This window comes from Phaethon aethereus, assembly GCF_964289735.1.
Source record: "Phaethon aethereus genome assembly, chromosome: 2".
In the NCBI taxonomy this organism is placed as follows: Eukaryota; Metazoa; Chordata; class Aves; order Phaethontiformes; family Phaethontidae; genus Phaethon; species Phaethon aethereus.
In genome coordinates, this window is record NC_138582.1 from 119,128,324 (window position 1) to 119,149,454 (window position 21,131).

Genomic DNA, 21,131 nt, shown 5'->3' on the forward strand with positions numbered 1-21,131 from the left:
CATCAACCTCCTGCTGCACGCGTGGACCTGGACCTGGCAGAGCACGGTGCTGGACAGGCCCGGCAACCCCCCTCCTCAGCAAGTCAGGGTGGGCCCTGGAAACAGCACAACACACTTGCACAGAGCCCTGCACACCTGCTCCCCGAAATAACGGGGCGAACCACCTCCGATGTCTCAGCTGGAAAACTGGGAGGTTACCTCTGGGGTTTCCTCAGGGTGCTAACGAGTGAGCTGTGGACACACCTGGAGGAGAGGGGGGGAAAGGGCATGGGCTCTTCTGTCTTACTCTTTTACATCAAGGGTTGTGAAATCCAAGGCCACTGGGAGGATACTCAAGAGAATTTGCAAAGTATAGGTAGAAACACAAATAAAAAAGCATTTTTTTATGGAATAAGGTATAGATTTTTGAAACACAAATTTTCTACGTACATTTCTTATGTATTCCCCGCAAGCTCTCATAAAATATCAGGGAAGCTATTGTTCCTCCTGAGTAGGTCTGTTCCTTCACTATAAAGACAAGCATAACTTTCTAAGTAAGTGAATTGAACAGTTAAACCAACTCTTTAAAACCAAACCAGCAACAAATATTTATTTCTTAAAATATTTTCTCAAAATCACGTTTTGGAGATGGTATCACTACAGCAGAAAAGAGTTTTGTTCTCTTTCCTATACTATGAAAATGTCTCTAACAACAAAAATTACACATTGTTACTGAAATGAACATTGTAAGTTTAAAAAAAAGCCTGCATTTTTATTTATAGAATTGCTCCATTTTCAGCTTGCAAGAATAAAACTATCTCTACAGTAAACTGGCCTTCAGAAATTTAAACCCAAACGGCAGACAATCTGTATATATTATGATGGTACTGTGAAAGCAGCTATTAAAAAAAAAATTGGAAATTTGCAGTTCTTTCATGAAATGACTGTTTCAGACACATAAAATGACTGGGTTTAGGCATTCCAGAAAATAACGGCAATTTTATTACACCACCAGACTGCATTCTTTACTTGATCATCACCTGAAGTGCCTAACGGTTTCTAGCATTTCACAAAATGTGAGCCATTGTCACTATTGTTCTAGTGGGGAAGGTCAGGTGCTTCAAATATCAGTTGAGTGGAACAAAAAAATTAATAACAGCTGCAAGTTTTACAAAGTAATGTTGACCTCACGAGAGTCTTTATTTTAGAAAATATAACATATAGTTTGCTCAGTGATATACTGTGTGGTTTTGAACAGTTTGGGAAATAAAATTAAATAAAACAGCTCTTTCTGTTGTCTTTTAAGCTAATAAGTTAAAAAAGCTAGAGATTCATTATTTTGCATAATACCTGCCTACTATTTTTTGTCATTTTGCAAAACATCTGGAAGTCATTTTGAGAAATGGCTGAAGATTTTAGTCATTTTACAAAATGACTGGTTTCAAAATATGACTGTAGCATACATCAGAAATTGGTGCAAGAGCAGTTGTACATAAAAGGAGGGAGTTGAATCAGATTTCTCTACTTGCTGTGTAACCGTTCCTGAAGATGCCTCAGGACTTTGAAGTTTAATTTAGAGAAGAACTATATAAAAAGTGTAAGAAATGTTCCAAGTACGTGATCTCAAAGGCAGAATATTGTGCAACTATTGCTGAAATAAAGAAGACAAAACAGAATTCCAAGTCAAAGTCAAGACAGGAATACTATCTGCTTACACAGTAAGTATGGAGAACCTACTTTTTCTGGTTTTTTTTAACTCTAGTATACATCACTGCTTTCCTCATTTAGACACACAGCATTATCGCTAATAAACTGCTTGCTATTTCCCTCATTTCAGATATTAAATTCTACAATGTGTCAACATGGAGAAGCTGATTAGAGGGAGGCAGATGAAAGAGGAATCTCCCACATATTATGTGAGCATTGAAGGTACATATGATATCATTGAAAAAGCACATATGTTTACTGGCCATGAAGGCCATAACTGTGTCTTCTAAACATGTAAACATCACCAGAGATGCTGCCGAGCACTTCAAATCCTTCTGTGTAGTGTGCCAGGAAAGAATAAGGCACCACTTGGAACTGTTTGCCGGCTGGTCTGTTCTGAACAAGGAGCACTTAACACGGGGGCAAATTGACTTTATCGATATGCAGTCCCCGTGTCTAGGCAGCTTCAAGTGGATAATGGCATACCAGGACTGCATCACCAAATTTTGTGTTGTTCATCCACTTATGTCAAAAAAAAGCAACTAAGGTGGTTCTACAGCTTCTTGATTTTTTCTCACTTTTGGAGCCCCTGTTGCAGGGTCATGATGGAACAGAATTCGTTACTCAAGTCATGCAAGAACTAAAGAGTTTGTGGCCTCAGCTCAGCTTGGTGCATGGAAAACCAGTACACTCTCAAAGCTAACAACTAGTGGAGCATCCAAACAGCAATATTAAGGAGGTGCTCATGGAGTGGACGGCAGACAATAATTCATGGGACCGGTCTATGGGAATATGCTTTGTGCAGTTTGCTAAGAATTCAGCTCACCACTTGGGAATAAGCTGTGCACTGTACTCAGCTCTGTTTGGAACGGAACCCTGGTGTTGGGTTCACCTCAACCTCTCTTCCATTGGATATCATCAACTGCCTAATGACTGAGGAGGACTTGGTCTCTGTGCTGACCACCCCATGGCATCACAGTCGCAGCCCATGAAACTCCAGGGGACTCACCGGTACTGCCACTAGATCTGGGGCTGCAACAGAGCCTACACTTGGGTCTCATCTTCATCAGATGAAATTTACCCACAACCTCAGAAGCCTCCAGCCACACAGACTGTACAGACACATAGCCTTTTGCCACCAGAGACCCTGGCCCTGGACAACCACTAGCTACCCCAGATTCCAAAGCTGACCTCTGTTTTCACCAGCAGGATGAAGGAGCATAGACAGACCAGGCTGGCCAGGTAGAATGACATGTGTTGACATCTGAGACAAGAAGGCATGGCCAAGTTAACATCCAGCTATCAACAATGGAGATGATGTGACTGTCCCCAAGGCAGACCAGCAAGCAAGTGGACTGAAAGGTTACAGGACACAATGGAAGCATCAACAGCCCTTGTCACCATTGTCTCAATTGTGAAAATAATTGTAAGCTCAGTGGGAAAAAATGCTGCTTTATGTCTTCTACTCAAGCTTACATTTTGAGCTTACATTGCTTTTAAGGAATTTACATGTGCAAATTAATGTATCAAGCTATTTTTCCAAAATTAACTTAAAAGGCGAGAAATAATAGTTCACTAACTTACCAGTCTGCATGTCTGGAGGAGAGGAAGGGGTGAGGGAAGGAAGCTATTGTTTCCTTTGATGGAGACTGGAACAACCTCAGCCTACCAACAATAAGTCCCCCTTCCTCCATGTCGACGATTACTGTTGCATGATAACATGTAATCATGATATTGCTTATGTCACTCTGACACAGTGAAGGAATTAGAAACTGATATACTTTGATTTTGTATTGACTTTATTATAAATGCATTTACTGCATGAATTTAATTTCATTAGGGAACAGAGATAATTAGCATAGCTGTTTCTCATTACTGGTGTAGCCCATATATATGCATAGCCTCGTTAGCTCTGCTGTTATCTGCTCTGTATGCAATCTTGTAATAAATAAAGAGGCAAATTACTGTAGCATTGCTCTGATATTCAAGAATATGGTCCTTTCAGGGCTGCTGAGTGAGTATTGCACACTTCCATGCATTGTACATTGTCTCAACAATAATCGACCTGAAAACTCAGTCACAAATGAAATAGCCAAAAATAATCACACGTGAAAGTGGAGTTCTGTCCACCACTAACAACAGCTGCAAACCCAAGCCGATCTCTCTTTCACTGAGCAGTATTAATGTTCAATCGATTAAGCAATTTGGAAGGTTGAGCCTTCTCGGGTGCTTTAGGAGAGATGGAGCTTTTTGTAATGCAGCAGTGGGGTGTGGAGGATAAACAAGGCTGGCAAACACCACCAGCCAATTTTTCACCCCAATGAATGTGAAGTACAGTAAGCAGCAAAATTAGAAGAAGAGGTGAAAAACATAAGTGAAATTAGACAGTAAGCAGTTAATTCACAGACAAATAAGTAAAGCCAAACTGTAAGACAAAAATGAATCTGCAGGAAAAGTCTCAGCTGTACCTTGATTAAATACCCCAAAACTGGTCACTCGTGGGCATATTCAACTCTACAAGGGGTGCAAAATATTGGTAACAGAGGCATATGGAAAAATACAGCATGTGAAATACATCGCCATAACAACACCTTTTACAAAAGTGTGTAGGAGTGTGAAACCACTGCAGTTACTGGTGAAATGAAAATGAAAAAAATAATAATTATGTTGGACCAAAGTGGTTTCATGGTTTTAATGTCAAGGGATATTTTTGCTGTAACAGACAAACCCTGAGCTGATAAAATAATAGCAAGGACAAAGTCTTGTTCTGGAGGTCAGAATGGGTATAGGAGCAAACAGTAATTTAGATTTGTGTTACTAAATGTTCCACATTAATAATTGCTGTAAGTTAGTTACTATATTTAGTAACCAGATTTAGTAACTTGAGCCTTCACAAAGCTGTGAACATGAAATAAAGGTGTGGAGGGGAGGTTTACCTCTGTGGTATTGAGTTAAAATCACAGAATCATAGGAAAAAACAGATTGTAAGAGATCTCTCGAGGTCCTCTAGTCCTATCCTCTGCTCAAAGCATGGTGAAACTCCAAGTTAGATGAAGCTGCCCAGGACTGTGTCTACTTGTGTGTGGTAAAATCTTTAAGGACGGAGAATCCAAACACCTTCTCTGGGCTCCTGGCCCACAGCTCCACCCCTCTCAAATTATTATTATTATTAGTAGTAGTAGTAGTAGTATCATTATCATTATTATTATTGTAATTGTATTGTTATTGTTGTTATTATTATTATCCTCGTAAGATCCCTGATGGCCCATTCCCCAGGTCTGCTGGGGTCCCTCGGAACGGCAGCCAGTGTATTACTGCTCCCTCCCATTTGGTGTGATCCACAAAGCCCTGTCCTGTCATGCAGCTCGTGGTGAGGATGTTGAAGGGTATCAGATCCAGCACTGAGGAGCTTTGCTCCTGCCTGACAGCCACTTATTCCCACCACCTCCTCTTCAGTGGTCTTTCAATGCCGTGTTTGACCCTCACACCTGAGGTCCTCGCTCACCTGATATGCCCCATCTTCCAGTAGCCGAAGCCACTCTGCCCCTACCTTCCTCTACAAACAGTAAGATGGATTTTTGCTACTAGAGACAGATGCTTTTGGCAAAATATTTAGTATGGCCCTTATCGTTTAAGTATGGTCCATTCAGATGAAAATTGCATGATAGAAAGATTTTTTTCCTGGATTCCAGAAAAGCTTTCTGAACATACTTTTTAAATTTTTTTTTTCCAAATAAAAGCTTTCATTTTTAAAAGATTCATATTTTGTTACATTTTCAGTGTATTTCAAAACGTTTGCTTCAAAATTGCATTTTTCCTTTCTGTACTGGGTCTGGCTGGGATGGAGGTAATTTTCTCCGTAGCAGCTCGTATGGTGCTGTGTTTCAGGTTAGTGGCCAAACCAGTGTTGATAACACACCAGTGTTTTAGCTCTTGCTGAGCCATGCTTGCATGGCGCCAGGGCCTTCTCTTTTTTCCAGTCTGCCTCTCTAGCTGGTGGGCTGGGGGTGGGCAAGAGGTGGGGAGGGGATGAAGCTGGGACAGGCGGCTTGAACCGACCGAGGGGATAGTCCATACCATGTAACACCACGCTCAGCAGTAAAACTCAGGGGAAGTTTTTCCAAAGTAGCTCTTGCTCGGAGACTGGTTGGGTACTGGTGTGCTGGTGGTGAGTGGTGGTCGCTTTTGCGTCACTTAATTTTTTTTTTTCCTATTTCCCCCCACCCTTCACTTATTAAACTGTCTTTATCTTGATCCATGAGTTTTCTTCTCTCTTTTGCCCTTCTGATTTTCTCCCCCATCCCTCGGGGGGAACGGAGCGAGCGACTGGGTGGGGGTTTAGCTGTTAGCCAGGGTCAACCCACCACACTTCAGAATTTAAGCCATGTTTTTAAAGAAGGAGTTAAAAGACTGTGAAAATTCTTAAATTTGTGGTTTGCATTGCACCAAAGAGCTTTGAAAATAAAATTGGGTTTTGGTACAACCTTATTTTTATTCAAATTGTTAAATTTGAACATGCAAAGCAAAAAATCCCCAAGGCTCAAATAGGAAAACCCTGTTATTTATTCATTTTTTGATCAGGATGATTTTTAAGGATCAGGATGATCTAACAAGCAACTTTAAATCAATAAATTTTTAGTTTCTCATTGGAAACAACTGCTTGATACTGGCTGACAATGGTTTGACAGTCATGCCTAAAACCATGCTTAGTGAAAAAAAAAGTAGTAAGAGAATTAATTGCCTCTTTCACTGTCCTCCTTTGAACTGAGGACATAATCCCTGGATTTATTTTTGCGAGTTTACATTTTCTGATGCAGAGGAATATAACTTTGAATTTTTAGATGAATTAGACCTTCAGCTTTACAGATAAATATAATGATTTTAAAGATGCTTATTTCTACTACAGTTATTTCTGCTATTTTGTACATTGGAAATGTACAATTGAAACACATAAATCTATGTACCTTTGAAATGTGTGGGTAAACTCTCTCCCTTATTTTCATATGCACTTTAGATCAAATTATTAATCATATTTAAGGCAGCTTTTTCCCTCCCTCAGATTTAAATAAAATAAATCTCCAAAGAGGCTGGGGCTTGCTTAGAGGAAAAGTATGACCTCTTGGAAAGAAAATCTTCCTCCTGAGCTTATTTCTTGTAGCGAGTAAATAGCTACTGAAGGGATGTTACATGTGGTTGGAGTAGGTAAATGCGTGTTGCACTTGGATCGTGCAAGATCTCTTCATGCAGGTATGTGCGGTTGCAGTTATCCTGCAAGCAAAACACTTTGGGCTGCAAATCTGTAACATGAGTCAGTGATAACCCTGGTGAAACAGCCGCATCGTCCTTGGAAGGCAGCTGTAGGACGCTAAGGCCAGTACCACAGAGAAGGCTTTTATACGAACAGGGAACGGACCTCCAAGTGAGAAAGAAATAGTAGATAAGGCAGAGAAAAACCTGTGTTGGTTTTTTGGCTTCTATTTATCTCAGGGGTATACAGGAAACATATCTAAAAGCATTGTGATATATAAAACCTGAGCTGGCTTGAGCTATTCCTATGATCGTCTGTGAAGTGCAATTGCTTTTTTTCTCACAGGTATTTTAAATGAGAGCTGAGCAAGGACTTCAGGCCCTTTCAATTATTTCACAGTCTGGATGACTGCATTTCCCTACAGAAGGATTTGTACCTTCTGAGGTCCTGGAGGTCTGTACGAACAGCCGGCTGACAACACTGTCACTACACAATAGGAGATCAGTCAAGGCAGGTTTGCAAGGACCTTAGTAGCCCACCAGCTACGATTAAAGAGACACCAGTTTCTCATTTTAATTCTTTCCAGAATGTATATTTACCCTGTGGATGAACCTCCACATGAGTACTACCACAGATGCCTTCTCAGACTTGCAGCAGTCCAGTGTGGGCGCTGTCAAATCCTGCCTCCTGCTGCACGTGGGTCTGAAAGAGGCACAGGTCACCTTCCTTTCACTTGCTTCACTGAGCAACAGCAATCTTGCTTTTCCTGCTGCTCAAGTTTATTTTGATCTACCTTTTCCTTTTCTAAATTATCGAGCGTTTCTCTTACCTAATTCTAAAAACTTTTTTGCCCCCGTTTTCCAGGCCTTGTCCCTGGGGCTGACCATTCCCCTCAATCTTTAAACATCTTGGGGTTTTGATTCCTCTTGTTGAGTTCAAGAGCTACAGTGCTTCTGGCAGTCTGTCCTCTTCATCCACAGGCCTTGGTCTTTCCCTCTACTCTGTGGGAAAGGAGTGCATCACTAGAAAGTGCTGTATTTTTGCTGGATTGCATGGATTTAAGGCTCTTCCTGGATCTGAGGATGTTCCCCTACCGAATCTTTGGATGAAGACCAGCAGGTTCTTAATCTCGGCTCCACCATATTTGCTCAGAGACTTTCAAGCCAGAAGCAGAGACAGGAGAGGCTTGTTGGAGCTCAGGAACACTGGCCACCCACTAACCCCTGCATGCTCCCATGGAAAGTGGAGAAAAAGCACCAGAAGAAGACCTACCTCTACCCCCAAAGGGAGGTAACTGCTGAATCCTAAGGACCCCCTTATGCTTTTACAGGTAGCCCTCTCCTCTCTCTCTGAAGCCAAGTCTGATTGCCTACAGTGGGACAATATTAGGAATGGAGGGATTTGGTCATTGTTCTTGACTCCCTTTCTCCATGTTTCTCTTCAGCTGGAAATTGATGCATTAAAATATTCAAGTTTCAGACTTGTGACATTTTGTACTCATTTGAGTTTCAGTCATTCAAAAATGATTGGTAGCTGAGTACAAGATTTTTATAAAGTAACCTTGTGTTGCACATACAGAAATAATTTCCGCCCTGTGTCTTCTGCATTAACAAAGGCTTCTCCCATCCTTCACTTCTAAGAACTGCCGGTGGTTGAAAGAAAAGCAATTAAGTTAATCACTTAATTTTAAATGTTCCCCTCCATCTCATTCTCTTGTTCTACAATCTATTTTTGTTACAATGGAAAGATAAGTCCAACAGGACTCTGCTAAACGGTTCATTTGGAACCTATCACATATTTCATTTTCATAGAGTTAGCTTAAAGTATGTTAATTAGCTGTATGGCCCATCTATGCTTTAGGGTAGAAATGTTCTTACAATTACAGTAATTGCTCAAATCCTTGAACTGAGAAAACAAAGAAACAACAAAAGCTATTGACTGAATTGATGTAGACAGTTTGATGATCATAATAATTTTAGTACGAGAGCATTTTGATTGGTTGTACATATTGTCTGTGCCATGTGTTGAGAGTATGGGGTATAAACAGACATACGGCATGGCATTGGTTTTATTTCATCCCTGCAAACAGTATGTACAATGGAAGCACAGAGATTTCCCAATTAGCAAAAACGGCAGCAGAAATGGCATTGTTATTTCATCTTCCAAATGCTGAATGTGGCTGAATTACTTAGTAATATGTAAAATATATATAACTTTAAAGATATTATCCATAATAGTGAGCAAAAAGCCTTTCTGTGTTGCTTTGGGACATGCTCTCAAGTAACAGTTTCTCACATTTCAGCAAATAGCAAACCTAAATAAGCATAGAGTCTGCTTTATTGATTTAAATGTCTTTCCTCTTAAAGGCCATTTGTTGTTTCCTGTGAAGAATCACAGAATCACAGAATAGTTAAGGTTGGAAAGGACCTTTAAGATCATCAAGTCCAACCATCAACCCAAGACCACCATGCCCACTAAACCATGTCCCAAAGTGCCACGTCTACATGTTTTTTGAACACTGTAAGGAATCTGTAGTCACTACTTATTATAGCACTAGAAAGAGCAGAATTGTTGGCCTGGATGTAAGTCAGAGTAGCTGGGGTAATCACTATTGTCATTTAAGAGATCTGGAACCTTCTCCTGAAAAGAGGAAGAACTGGGTGCTTTTGACTCAAAAGAAACCTGAGGCCTAGAGAGAGATCCCAGTAGAGATCCTAATTGTTTTGTAACTTTGGCAGTCTTTCATTAAACCATTGAGTTTCCAGATCTGATGATGCCAGTGATATTTGTGATTAGAATATAAAATGCCAACTCTGCTCTGAGAAATATATGGGTCTGCTGGACCTGCTGGTCTTACCATGGGTGATGGACTGGCCAGCACATAAGTTCATTCCTGGTTGCTACTGGCATCTCTGAAGAAGTCAACAGAACCTTTTCCAAGGCAAGGCAGAGAGGAGGTATGCTTTAAATGGATGCTGAGTATCTCTTTTAAAATCTGTTCAGATTATTCTTGTCTGCACAACACTTTACTTCCTAAGCCACTTCTATCACTAAGTGTTGCAGAGCTGCTTTTTTCTCTGTTGTATTTTCTTCCGCAAATGGTGGCCATGCTATGGACAAGGCACTCTGAGAGTGAGAGAGTCAGTTTTTGTAAATACACTGCACAAATAGCCTCAGCTTTGGAGTTTCCTCTGCTTGTGCATTTGCCCCACTGCAGGTTTTCCACGCCTTGGCCCTGTCTTTTCTTCCAGGGACTTGAAGGAAGCAGCTTCTGTAGTGGCATCCACCAGCCAAAATATTCAAATTTCAAATTCACTTTTGCTTTTCTAGGTGCCTTTGGAAATCCCACAGGAAATTAAATTGAAAAAGGCTGGTAGCATGCAGCACAGATTTTGTATTCAAATCTCTATTTAGTGATAGGAACTAAAAAATCTTCTAGTTTCACAGCTAGTCCCTTTTCCACCACAGAGAACAGCATGAAATACTACCACTATATATTGGAGATGCTCTAGGTCTTCTGTTTCATACTGACATTTAATTTATTTTATATCTCAGAATTCACACTATTGATATGGATTCCTACCCCTTCCATGCACGCACCACCCCACCCCCCAGTAAGGATCAATGCTAACCTATTTTTTCTGATTTGCTCACGGGTCTGGCTTCTAGAGAGCTGATACCTGATAGTTCAAGTTCTCAATAGTTCGAATTATTGTTTTTCTAACAGATGTGCTTTTTGGGATGGCTGTTGTGATGAAACTGGTGACGGGCCCCTAGACACCAGAATCATCAAATTACAAACTAATTTCCTGAAAAATGCAAATATTTTTTATTTTCAGAATCCTAGTCCTTGTCTTCTAGCGCTTGCTCTGCAACCCCATCTAGAACATGAGCACTCGCCCTTCTTCCAGAAAAATGGGAAACTTTCCTCCCTAAAGGTAAGGCTCATTTTTGTGGGAGATGGTCACAACCACACAGTTACAAGATCTCTGGGAATTTAAGATCAATGGGAATTTGGAAGAACAACTCAAAACCAAAAAACAACCCCAAAACCAACCTCTCCACCCCGCCTTGAAAGCACTACCTATGTGTTTTGGGCACCATCCATGCTTCCTGTAATGCATTGAAAACTGCTGTCAGTGCAATGAGGATCTCTGCTTCCTTGCATAAGTTAATTTGTTTATGTGTTTTCTTTCTAATTGGTTTTTAGTTTAATAAACATTAAGCCTTGCCCAAATCTGTGTCAAGGAAACTTTTGTTGCAGGGATCTAATTCCTGCAGAAGCTTATTCTTTCTCCATAATAGTATCAGGAAAGAAGAATTTGGGCTCTGTGACTGTATTTATCAAGCAGAAGGACATGAGAAATGGAGAGAACTAACGTTGTGGGGGGCTATCCCTAGAAACACAGATTCCTGATAAGGGCTGTGGGAATGAAAGCAAGGGGAATTGAGCTTGACAAGGAGGCTGGGTGGCAGTGTGTTCAAGCAGAAAGGAAAGTATTTGGGACCAGGAAAAGATTCCACTGTCAGTGCCAGATCCTGGGCTCACATGTAGTTCTCTGCAGCTGTTCCTGAGTACAATGGTGTTTTAAAGCCAGGATTATCAATTTTCTGGAATAACCTAAAGCAGCAACAATTTTAATTGCCTCTACAGGTGCTGGAGGGCAACTAGACCAAAGAGTAGGACATAACTATCTCATAAATCTTCTAACTTACTACTAAACTGATATGTACCAGCACAGGAGAATAATGACAAGTTCCTGAACTTGTAATAATAAATCTCATCTTCTTGCACCAAACCCAAGAAATAACAGTTTTGTTTCAAAAGGCAAGTCATAGCCTGCCTGTGATACAGTCTGCCAAATTTCTCCACAGAAATCCATGATATATTACTTACATAAAGCATAATGTCTACTTTTGAGGCATATCAAATAGATATGACCGAGGCAACTAAATGCTATTATTTCTAATAAACAGAGAAGCCAGATAGCCTCTTCCATCCTGTCAAACAAAGCCTGAGAAACTTCTCAGCAAATCTACAACCAAATAAGTAGATTAGTCCAAGAATCTCAAATCTCCTGCTAACCTTGTTGACCATCTACTGGCTGAAGTTATTAAATTCTTCATGCTGCATTGGTGGGTGGGATTGGCAACTTAAAGGGATTATCCTGCAAGTTCATTAACCATGGGGTATGATTTGCTCACTTTCCAGTACCTGTGACTCATGTCTAACAGAGTAGGAGTAAGATAGCAAGAACTGTGACTGAATCTGCAATCGCAGAAGCAGCAGTACGTTAAGACATAACACAGGTGCTCCTTATCTTACTGTTGTTTATGACTCTGGCCTATATGGAGCTCAGTTCTTATAAGTAAGTAGCAACAGAGAGTTTAGTATTAATAAATAATTTAAATTATCAACAATTATGACCCTAGGTTGGAAGTAGCTAAAATTGGAAACTTACCCAGTAACACAAGGTAGAGCAGTTTTATGGTTGTTCCTAGACAGAAAGAAGCTCTTGAGTTCATATGTGAAACCTTCGTTGCTATTATACTGGCCAGTAAACATAACATTTTCTTACAAAGTGATACAGAAAGCAGAGGAAATTGTGCAGAAGTGAAATGAAATCAAGAACTTAGAGTTCTACTGCGGATGTAGCCCCTGCTTAAAGGAACTCCGCTACACCCATGCATAGGCACAGTCAGTCACACTTCCACAGAGACCCATCCTGTCTCTGAACATCCAACAGGCCTTGTTCCTCTTCTCTCAACTATTGCTGCTTCTTCTGTTTCATTTTCTCTTCTTTATAATTTAAACTTTCACCTTTCTTTGTCTTCTTTCTCCCCCTCAGGTTAAACCAGACATGCTCAGTTCTTTCCTTCCTTAAAATCCATTTGTGATGCTACTCTTGACCTGTATCTCTGATGTGTATATGTGTATTTCTCTTTCAACCTTCATTCTCACCACTGGTCAAGGCAAACTACGTGCTGACAAAGTAAGAAGCAAAAGCAAGATCTGAAAGTTCATTTGAAAAAGCTGATGTGACTCAATTTCCTTTTGTACTCAAACAAAGAAACTGACCTAAAACTTATGACCTAGATTACAGAGTTGAATTGAGTGATTTTTAAATTTTTTTTTCTTAAGAAGAATGTGAAGATGAAAGGTTAACACACTGAACAGCTTCAACATACAATCTTCAAGGAACATTTCGAGGACAAAGTGACTCAGAGGTATGAAACATCAATTGAGAAGTTCAGTTCCTGACCCTCGGCAGTTCTGCTGTCAGCCAAGGGCGCTCTCCCCAAGGTGACGAGAGAATTATCTATGCAACACCTTTGCAGGGTTTTTGGCATCACTTTACATCCAAAGACTCAGGCTGGATTCGACAAGGTAATAGAGTGCTCAAAGCTCTTGATCGCATAGCCTGAACAGGCTCTGTCCGGAGCGCTAGCTGTCGCATAGCAGCCATTTCAGGAATGCAATTTCTTCATGTCTCTTCTGCATTATTACTTGGTTGTTCAAGCTTTGTGGATCACTTCAGGTCCTGTGGACAGAGCACAAGGCTGCAGGCATTTCCCTGCTTTACCCAGAGGCTGTGGATGTAGTTTCATGATTGCTCTAACCCATCGAAACCACCAGGCTGTTCCCTACCTTCCTGTGTGTTTCTGCAGAACCAGCAGATCATTTTGCCATCCAAACACCATCGTTACCATGTCAGGTACGCAGAATTAAGTGATGCTGGAACCACATCTGGTGAGTACCATTATTCACATAGCTGTTTTTTCTTCAGTGCTCTGTCTGCTGGAGCAATTGCACGTTTCTCTCACACCAAGCCCATGAGCATAAGCAGTCTCCAAAATGGGCATCCCTCCTGTTCTGAGTCCTGGTCTAGATGGGATGGTAACTGCTCCCTCAAAGCTTTCAGAGTTTATCCTGAGAATGTCTCACTGACCGCTGTCTCCACATTCTTGCTCACCCTCACAACCCTTTCTGTTTCTCTCCCTGACTTTTAGCACCCTTGTATTTTTGAGTCTTTGTGTTTATTTAATTTACTTCTAATAATTCTCTCTTGCATCTTGCTCTTCCTACTGACTGTACTTAATAATAGGAGAGAAACCTCTCGGAGGGAACCATCCTCATACCCACAGCAGAGGATGACTTCATGACGGCTAAAGCAATGCTAGTCCAGCCCTGATGGAATATTGGTTTTATGTTATTGCTCACGAAACCTTGTGTGTTGTCCTTTCATGTTTGAGTACTGATGACTCTGACTATGGTCTAGAACTCTAATTGAAAAATAAACTGGGATAACTTTTTTCTGTTTAATTTCCAGTCAAGAAACTGCTTTTTAATGTCTCTAGAAGAGCCCTGACTCAATGCTTTCCTCTTTTTAGTGAACTACCTTATACTAATGGTATGGTTTGGGGTCAGCAGTCATGCCTGCAGTTCAGGCATAATCTTCAAGCGTCACTGGCCTCTGCATGTCTTTTTTTAACAGCAGGAACTCTTAAGTCGCATTTGATATATGTCTGAAGCTTATTTTACTTATAATATTTAAACAGTGAGTAATCTCCTCTGAATTCTTTAAGATCTAATAGCATGTTAGAGTGAAATCTTTAGTTTACTCTGCTAAACACTTTGTTATTCTGGCATATTTAGCTTAATTGTTAAACATGAAACAAGTTCAGGGGAAGAGTGTATATATAATGAAAAATCCTCTGCTCAGCTGCATATTTCTTCACTTGATCAGTAGCGCTTCTTACTTGCTTAGCAGCAAAACCCAGTAACTTGTAGTAGTTGTACAGCTCGGGGAACCACTGCACATCTGAGCCTTATGACTGACTGAATTTTGGGCAGAAGTAGTCCTGACGGGTGGGTCTGTCTTACATGTCCGAGCACAACGATGGTGTCTGACAGCTCAGCAGATTGCTATCACACTAAAGCAAGAAAAAAAGGCTTGTGCCTTCCTGTATGTGGGCTGAGAAAACCCTCAACCGTTTTCAGTCAAACAGTAACACCAAAGGCTCTTTTCTTCACACTGGTTATATATGCCGTATACTATGGGCACGTGAAATGGTGAAGAAGGGGGAAGTCACAAAAATAAGAGATTATGAGGTAAAATTTAAATATTTTATTTCTATAAATATTGAAAAAACATAATCTATTTCTGAGTAATATAAAATGTTGGCATCTAGGTTGTAATTATGTTGTTTATAGCAACAAAAATATTGTACATTCTTAAAGCCAGATTGAAATATTAATAATATGTGTTGGAAAATGAATTTGTGTCAAGAGCAGAAAGGCATCTTCTCAAAGCTTGCAGAACTTTTGTTATAGCAAAGTTTCTGGGAAAGAAAATTGCTCATGCCTGTCTCAGGCATTAGGCGGGTATACAATTTTAACCATTGAAATGTTTCTAAGATCATGCATTTTAAAAGAGAGTGAACAGAAATGGACACAAAACTCCAATGCCCTTCTAAAGATGCTTTGCCTGATGCTTCATAAGTAAGAAGTTTCTCTGAAAATGTTTTGCAGTTGCAGTCTATCATTTTACAGATGAGTGCAACAGAATTAAGAATTGCCAATTAAAACAAGTTTACTGATTTCAAACTTCAAAGGAATCACAGAGAGAAGACACTGCTTTTTTAAAAGACCATTTTTCAGCTCTTACTTCGTTCCTTTGAGACTCCTCATAAGGTAAGGACAGATTTCGTTAGCAAAGTATGCATGTACCCTGCATGCCATCCCTGTATACTTGTACAGAAATCTGTCTGCAAGCCCGAACAACTGAACAGTCCACACTTTGCCTGAAGTCTAAATAGCAATGCAGCTGTATGTGGCTATGTTCAACAAGCGCCAGTAGGATTATAACGTTCAGAAGATTGTTCCTAAATTCATTTTTAGCTTTTCTTCACTTTTCATAGTAGAGTAGTTCGGGTGAAATTCTGTAGCAAGAAGACTTGGAGCCGAAGCAAGAAGAAATTGAATTTTCATCTGCAGATGAAAGATGCTAAAAAGATGGCTCAGATGTCTTCATAAAGTATACACAAAACCTCTTCATTCATACATTTCAGCATTTTTCCCATCTTCAATTTAACTTTATAACATGAGTGCAGATTAAACTTGGATAATTTACAAACAGACAGTGTCTTGGCTATTTCAGATGGTTGAATCTAGAAGCAAATAATTGAAAAAAAAATCCTAGAATGCAGTTTAGTGTATTAAAAACTCATTCATAATGATATAAAATATGAGTTTTTTACACTGAGGGGCATGGGTTATTGCTGTCATATACAGTATGACAACAGTTATAAGTTTGTATACTACCTGGGATGACATAATTTCAAACACAATTCAGTAAAATATCCTTTCATGAATCATGAATTCCATAGTTAACAAGAAAGGAAGCAACAAAGAAAACATGTCTGTTTTTAAAATTCCCATTTTTCACCTTCAGTAACCTTCGAAAGAAAAGTTTAGGAGGATGCCTAACAGCAGCATAACCCAGCAGAACTATTCCTCCAATGAAACATTGCCGGACACCTCAGAGAGGCTCCGCACCGTTCTCATAGCCCTGTACATCATTGACCTGGCTGGCGGCACCCTTGGGGTCATCATGATGTCCCATCAGTTGTTTAAAAGGAGATCGCAATCTGTGATGACCACTATCATCATCAGCCTCCTGGTGCTGCACACGCTTATGCTACTCAGCATCCCCTTCCGCCTCAGTTACTACATTTTACAGGAATGGAAATTTGGGAAGTTCGCTTGCAGGCTGGCAAGCATCATCATCTACCTCCACATGTACACCACCTTCGCGTTTTACGTGGCTATCATCATAATACGCCTCTTCCGTCTCGAGTTTAGGAAGTGCTACACTACAACCTGGGTGGCTGCTGTCTGGCTGGTGGGAGCCCTGGTGATCACACCCGTTCTTCTCTCGTACTATGGCACCTCTAAGACGTACCACTCCTCTGAATGCTTTCAGTTCCACAAGGAGATGCAAGAGGCGCCCATGGTGATCATAAACTACTGCTTGGTTGGGATTTTGGTGGCAGTTTGTGCTGTGCTCACCGTAATCCAGTTGTCTGTGATCTATAGACTGGCTGTGAAATACTGGCCTGACATCAACTCCCATGTGGAATTCAGGGCTCAGGCAAAGAGTTTCTTCTTCATCTTGGTAACATTAGTGTGCTTTATGCCTCATCATGTATTCAGAGTATATTACATCCAAAACTGCCACCTGGATAAAGACCATAAACTACTCCCATATAATGAAATTTTTTTAGCTTTAACAACAATGTGCTGCTTGGATATGTTGTGCTTCATAGCAGGAATAGCCCACTGAACTGTGAACTACCAGGAAATCCAGCTGCAGCGTGTCAATAGTGGCTTTTGGCAGAAATAAAACAGTGTCGGGTCTTTGCTGAGCTAGAGAGAGTGTTGAGTTTTCGGCATGGCTGTACAGGTCTGTAGCGTTATTTGGCTTTTGCAGACCGGTAAGATACATCTTTCAGAAGCTGTTTTTTATCTTCTACCTTGAAGGCAGACACGAGTCTTACTCTAGTCTTTGACCTAAGAGTCATGCCCTGAAACTTCATTAAGGTTTTCCTCAGCTTTCCTTCTCTAACAAATACAGCACGAGTATCCATTCTTTTCTATATTTTCCCTCAGTGTCTCAGTAACAACAACCCACTGTAGGCAGTAAGTTGTCCTCTCTGAAGGTCTAACAACTTGTTCTGGCAACTGTGATACAGAAGGGAAGAGAGGGAAGAAATTCCTTTACAGGATTTTTGTACTAGCGATTTTAGATAGTTTATATTCTATTCAAACTCTATTCAAATAAAAAGTATTCAAGGCATGAAATAGAGTATGAGTGAAATATTGTAGTAGCACATTTCAGCAGAATCCTTCTTCTCTTCACTTATACAAAGTGTATATTAAATTAAGTTATATGAAAACACGATTCTCACAACGTCACCTTTACTTGCTTCATTTGAAAACCACAAAGAGCTCACTGAATTGTGGCAATTATGAATTTAGAGTGAATAAGAGCAGAACAGGCCACAGGTTTCAAAACTTCTGCCTTATGTCACTCTCCCCTCAGGACTGGATCTGTGGCTGTTATCCCCTAGAGCCATTGTAGCCAAAGAAATAGAAGTTACTGTGGTCCCATAACTGGATCTGGAATTCAGATTGAGGGATCTGGTCCTTTACTGAAGGATCAGCTGCTCTCTAGGAGAAGGAAATATTTTATCAGCCTTCAAAAAACCTTTGATGTCTAGTCACTTTCAGTTGCCTGTTGATTTATTATCAGATGCCATATTTTTTCCATTTGTGCATGTAACAAAGCAAAACTAGAATAAACTAACTGAACTGTGTTTAATCAGTTCAACATATGCTCATGTATATACAAACTTGTGCTGGAGTATATATTTTCTCCATTAGATGGATTGTATTCTTTGGGGACAACATCCGTTCTGGGAATCTCTGTTTTTTCTTCATTATGTACAATTTTTTTTCATGATTGCATTCTGCCTGTTCTGCTCAGTGCAGAAAGTCTCTAACCCTTCTGCCAAAGGCCTCGCTGTCCTTTGCTGCATCCCAACAGCTTGAGGCCAGATTTCTCCCGCCCCAGACTCCCAGGAGTCACACAAGGGTACGCTTCCTCCTTCATAGCCCCACAAGTTGCCATAATTTTTTAGTCTGGCAATCTTTGTTACAGAAGTGCTATGATCCCTGGACTCAAACAGGTCAAAACTTTATTTAGGAGGGTTAAAAAGTTGCACCTATAAGTACTGCTAGTGATGCCTCAGATTGATGGCATTTCTTTGAACAAAAGAGCTTACACCTACTTTGTCAATCCTGAATAAATGTTTTTGCCTTTACATTTCTGTAAAAAAACTTTGTTGAAAACTCCTGATGGTTCCAGGATCCTTTCTGCCTCGTTTAAAAAGTGTGACATATCCAGAGGACCAGCAGCAAGTCCTGAAGTCTTCTGAAAATCCTGCCCTAATTCCTCTAGTGTTACCAGGTCCACTCCTGTTCATACAACACAGTCTGCTCAGCCCATGATTTTCAAAGATGGCAGCTAGAGCTACAATACAATACAACAGCGATGAAATGCAAAGGGACAGATGCTAAAACGGGTGAATAGCTCCCAAACCAGCAGCTTTTCAAATCCTTCTCCAGGCAGGATGCAGCATATGTAGCTGATAAGAGAGTCATGGCCCCTCAAGATGAAAAAGCTTAAATAAAGCTCTGGTACTTCAGGAGAGTTTTGAGGAAAACAAGGCCAGAGACAGGGGCCTGCAGAGAAGATATTTGCACCTTTGCCACCAGAAAGAGTTGGGGTAAGTTGTATCTACGAAAGCCTTTAGGAAAACTGGCAGAGCTGTAGGTGGGGCAACAAGTACATTGTTTTTCCCTTCTGGTTACTGGACTGCTGTGGCTAAATAAAAAATCTGTTACTTGAAGAAGTGTCTTGTGTCACTGCCTATTCTCACTGGCCAGTGTTTCCAAGATGACTTACCTGGTAAAGATCAGAGTCACCTGGTGTTGCTTGTGAGTCTGCTGATAATCTAACAGCCCAGCATAATGGTGTGCAAGTTTTGGAGAGGAAAAGGGAAATTGCATGCATGTTGCCAGCTATGGTAACAAACCCTGCTTTGGTGGCCTTGCCCTTGGCTTTTGCCCAAGACTTCTTGGCCGTGCCTGGCTGTGTACTTTGCTTAAATAACCCTGACCCACTGACTTGACTTCCTGGCGTGATGCTGAAGCTGTGTTGCCCTTCACAATTGTCTGGTAACCACTGACTGTTGGCTGTCACTGGACCTGCTCAGCTTGCCTTGCTTGGGTGCCATGGGATTGCATGTTGCACTGGGTCAGGCCAGGATGGAGTGGACTTTCTTCATAGCAGCCTATATGGTGCCATGCTCTGGATTTGCAGCTAAAACAGTGCTAATTAATAACACACGGTGTTCGGAGTACTGCTAGATGCTTGCACAGCATCAAGGCTTTCTCTCTTTCCCACCCTGCCCCACAGTGAGTAGGCTGGGGATGGCCAAAACATTGGGAGGGGACACAGGTGGGACAACTCACCTGAACTGGCCAAAGGGATATTCCACAGCATATGATGTTGTGCTCAGCAATGCAAACTGTCGTAGAAGAAGAAGAAGAAGGAAGTGGATTGACTTCTTTGATGGCAGTTGCTCTGAGGCTGGCTGGCTATCAATCTACTTGTGGGAGATGATAAGTGATTTCCTGCTTGTTGTTTGCTTTTTTCTCTTTCCTTCACCTACTAAACTGTCTGTGTCTCGACTCATGAATTTTGGTTTCGTTCTTCCTGTTCTCTGCTCCATCCTGCTGGGGGTGGAGGGACTGAGAGAGCAGTTGTGTGGGTGCTCAGCTGCTGGCCGGGGTCAGCCTACCACACACTCCCTGTCGGCAGCCCCCCAGCTGCCAGATTATGGGATGTAGATGAAATTTGCATCGTTCTTCCTTGCAGCCACAGCCAAACAACCTTTATCATTAACCATTGCAATGATGGAAAGTATAGAAAGGAAAGTGCAGCTTATGCTTCAGCTTCTTCTCACAGTTATTAAAAGCTAGAACAGCTTTTGCACCAAGGCTTCAGGTAGAACTTCGTTCCGGTTCTTGCTGCACTATCCAGATCGTACCTCATCCTCATTCCTTCTTCCTTTCTTTCACCCTACCCATGAACCACACTCTTCTTTGCCTCTTGGCCTTCACCATTGATTTATCTTTCCTGCATTTTAATATAAGCTCCTTTTTATTTTTTTATGCTCGACCATTTTCTCTGTACCCTCTCTCACTGACTAGGGCTCAGTCATGTGAGGCCAAACCACTCACTGATCTCAGTATGGTCCTCTAAATTCAGAGGATAACAGATTGAGCATTGATCCCATTGTTGTTCCAGCTAAAACTCCCATTGAAGTGATAGACATAATCTGTATTCAATACCCACTCCCCTGCTGAGATCTGGAAGCACCCAAAAAACTGATTAAAATAGAAAGTTATAACTCGCCAAGAGGACAATCTGAGAAGTAAATTCTGAAAGGGCAATAATATTGAGCTCAGATTGTAGGGTACTATTCTTACTATGAATGCTGTAATGACACATCCCCTGGAAAACAGTTAAAAATGGTTGGTTTGAATGCCATTTGCATGATCCAAGTA

At 40.9% G+C, this 21,131-nt stretch overlaps 1 protein-coding gene across 1 annotated transcript; it reads left to right on the plus strand.

The window, feature by feature from the left end:
* Nucleotides 1-16,416: 16,416 nt before the first annotated feature.
* Nucleotides 16,417-17,280, plus strand: LOC309402770 (putative G-protein coupled receptor 141; the record flags this gene model as incomplete). The annotated part of the gene is made up of 1 exon (XM_081996698.1): nt 16,417-17,280. One exon carries the CDS (start codon nt 16,417-16,419, stop codon nt 17,278-17,280), a length of 864 nt encoding a protein of 287 aa, XP_081852824.1.
* Between the last annotated feature and the right edge of the window lie 3,851 nt (nt 17,281-21,131).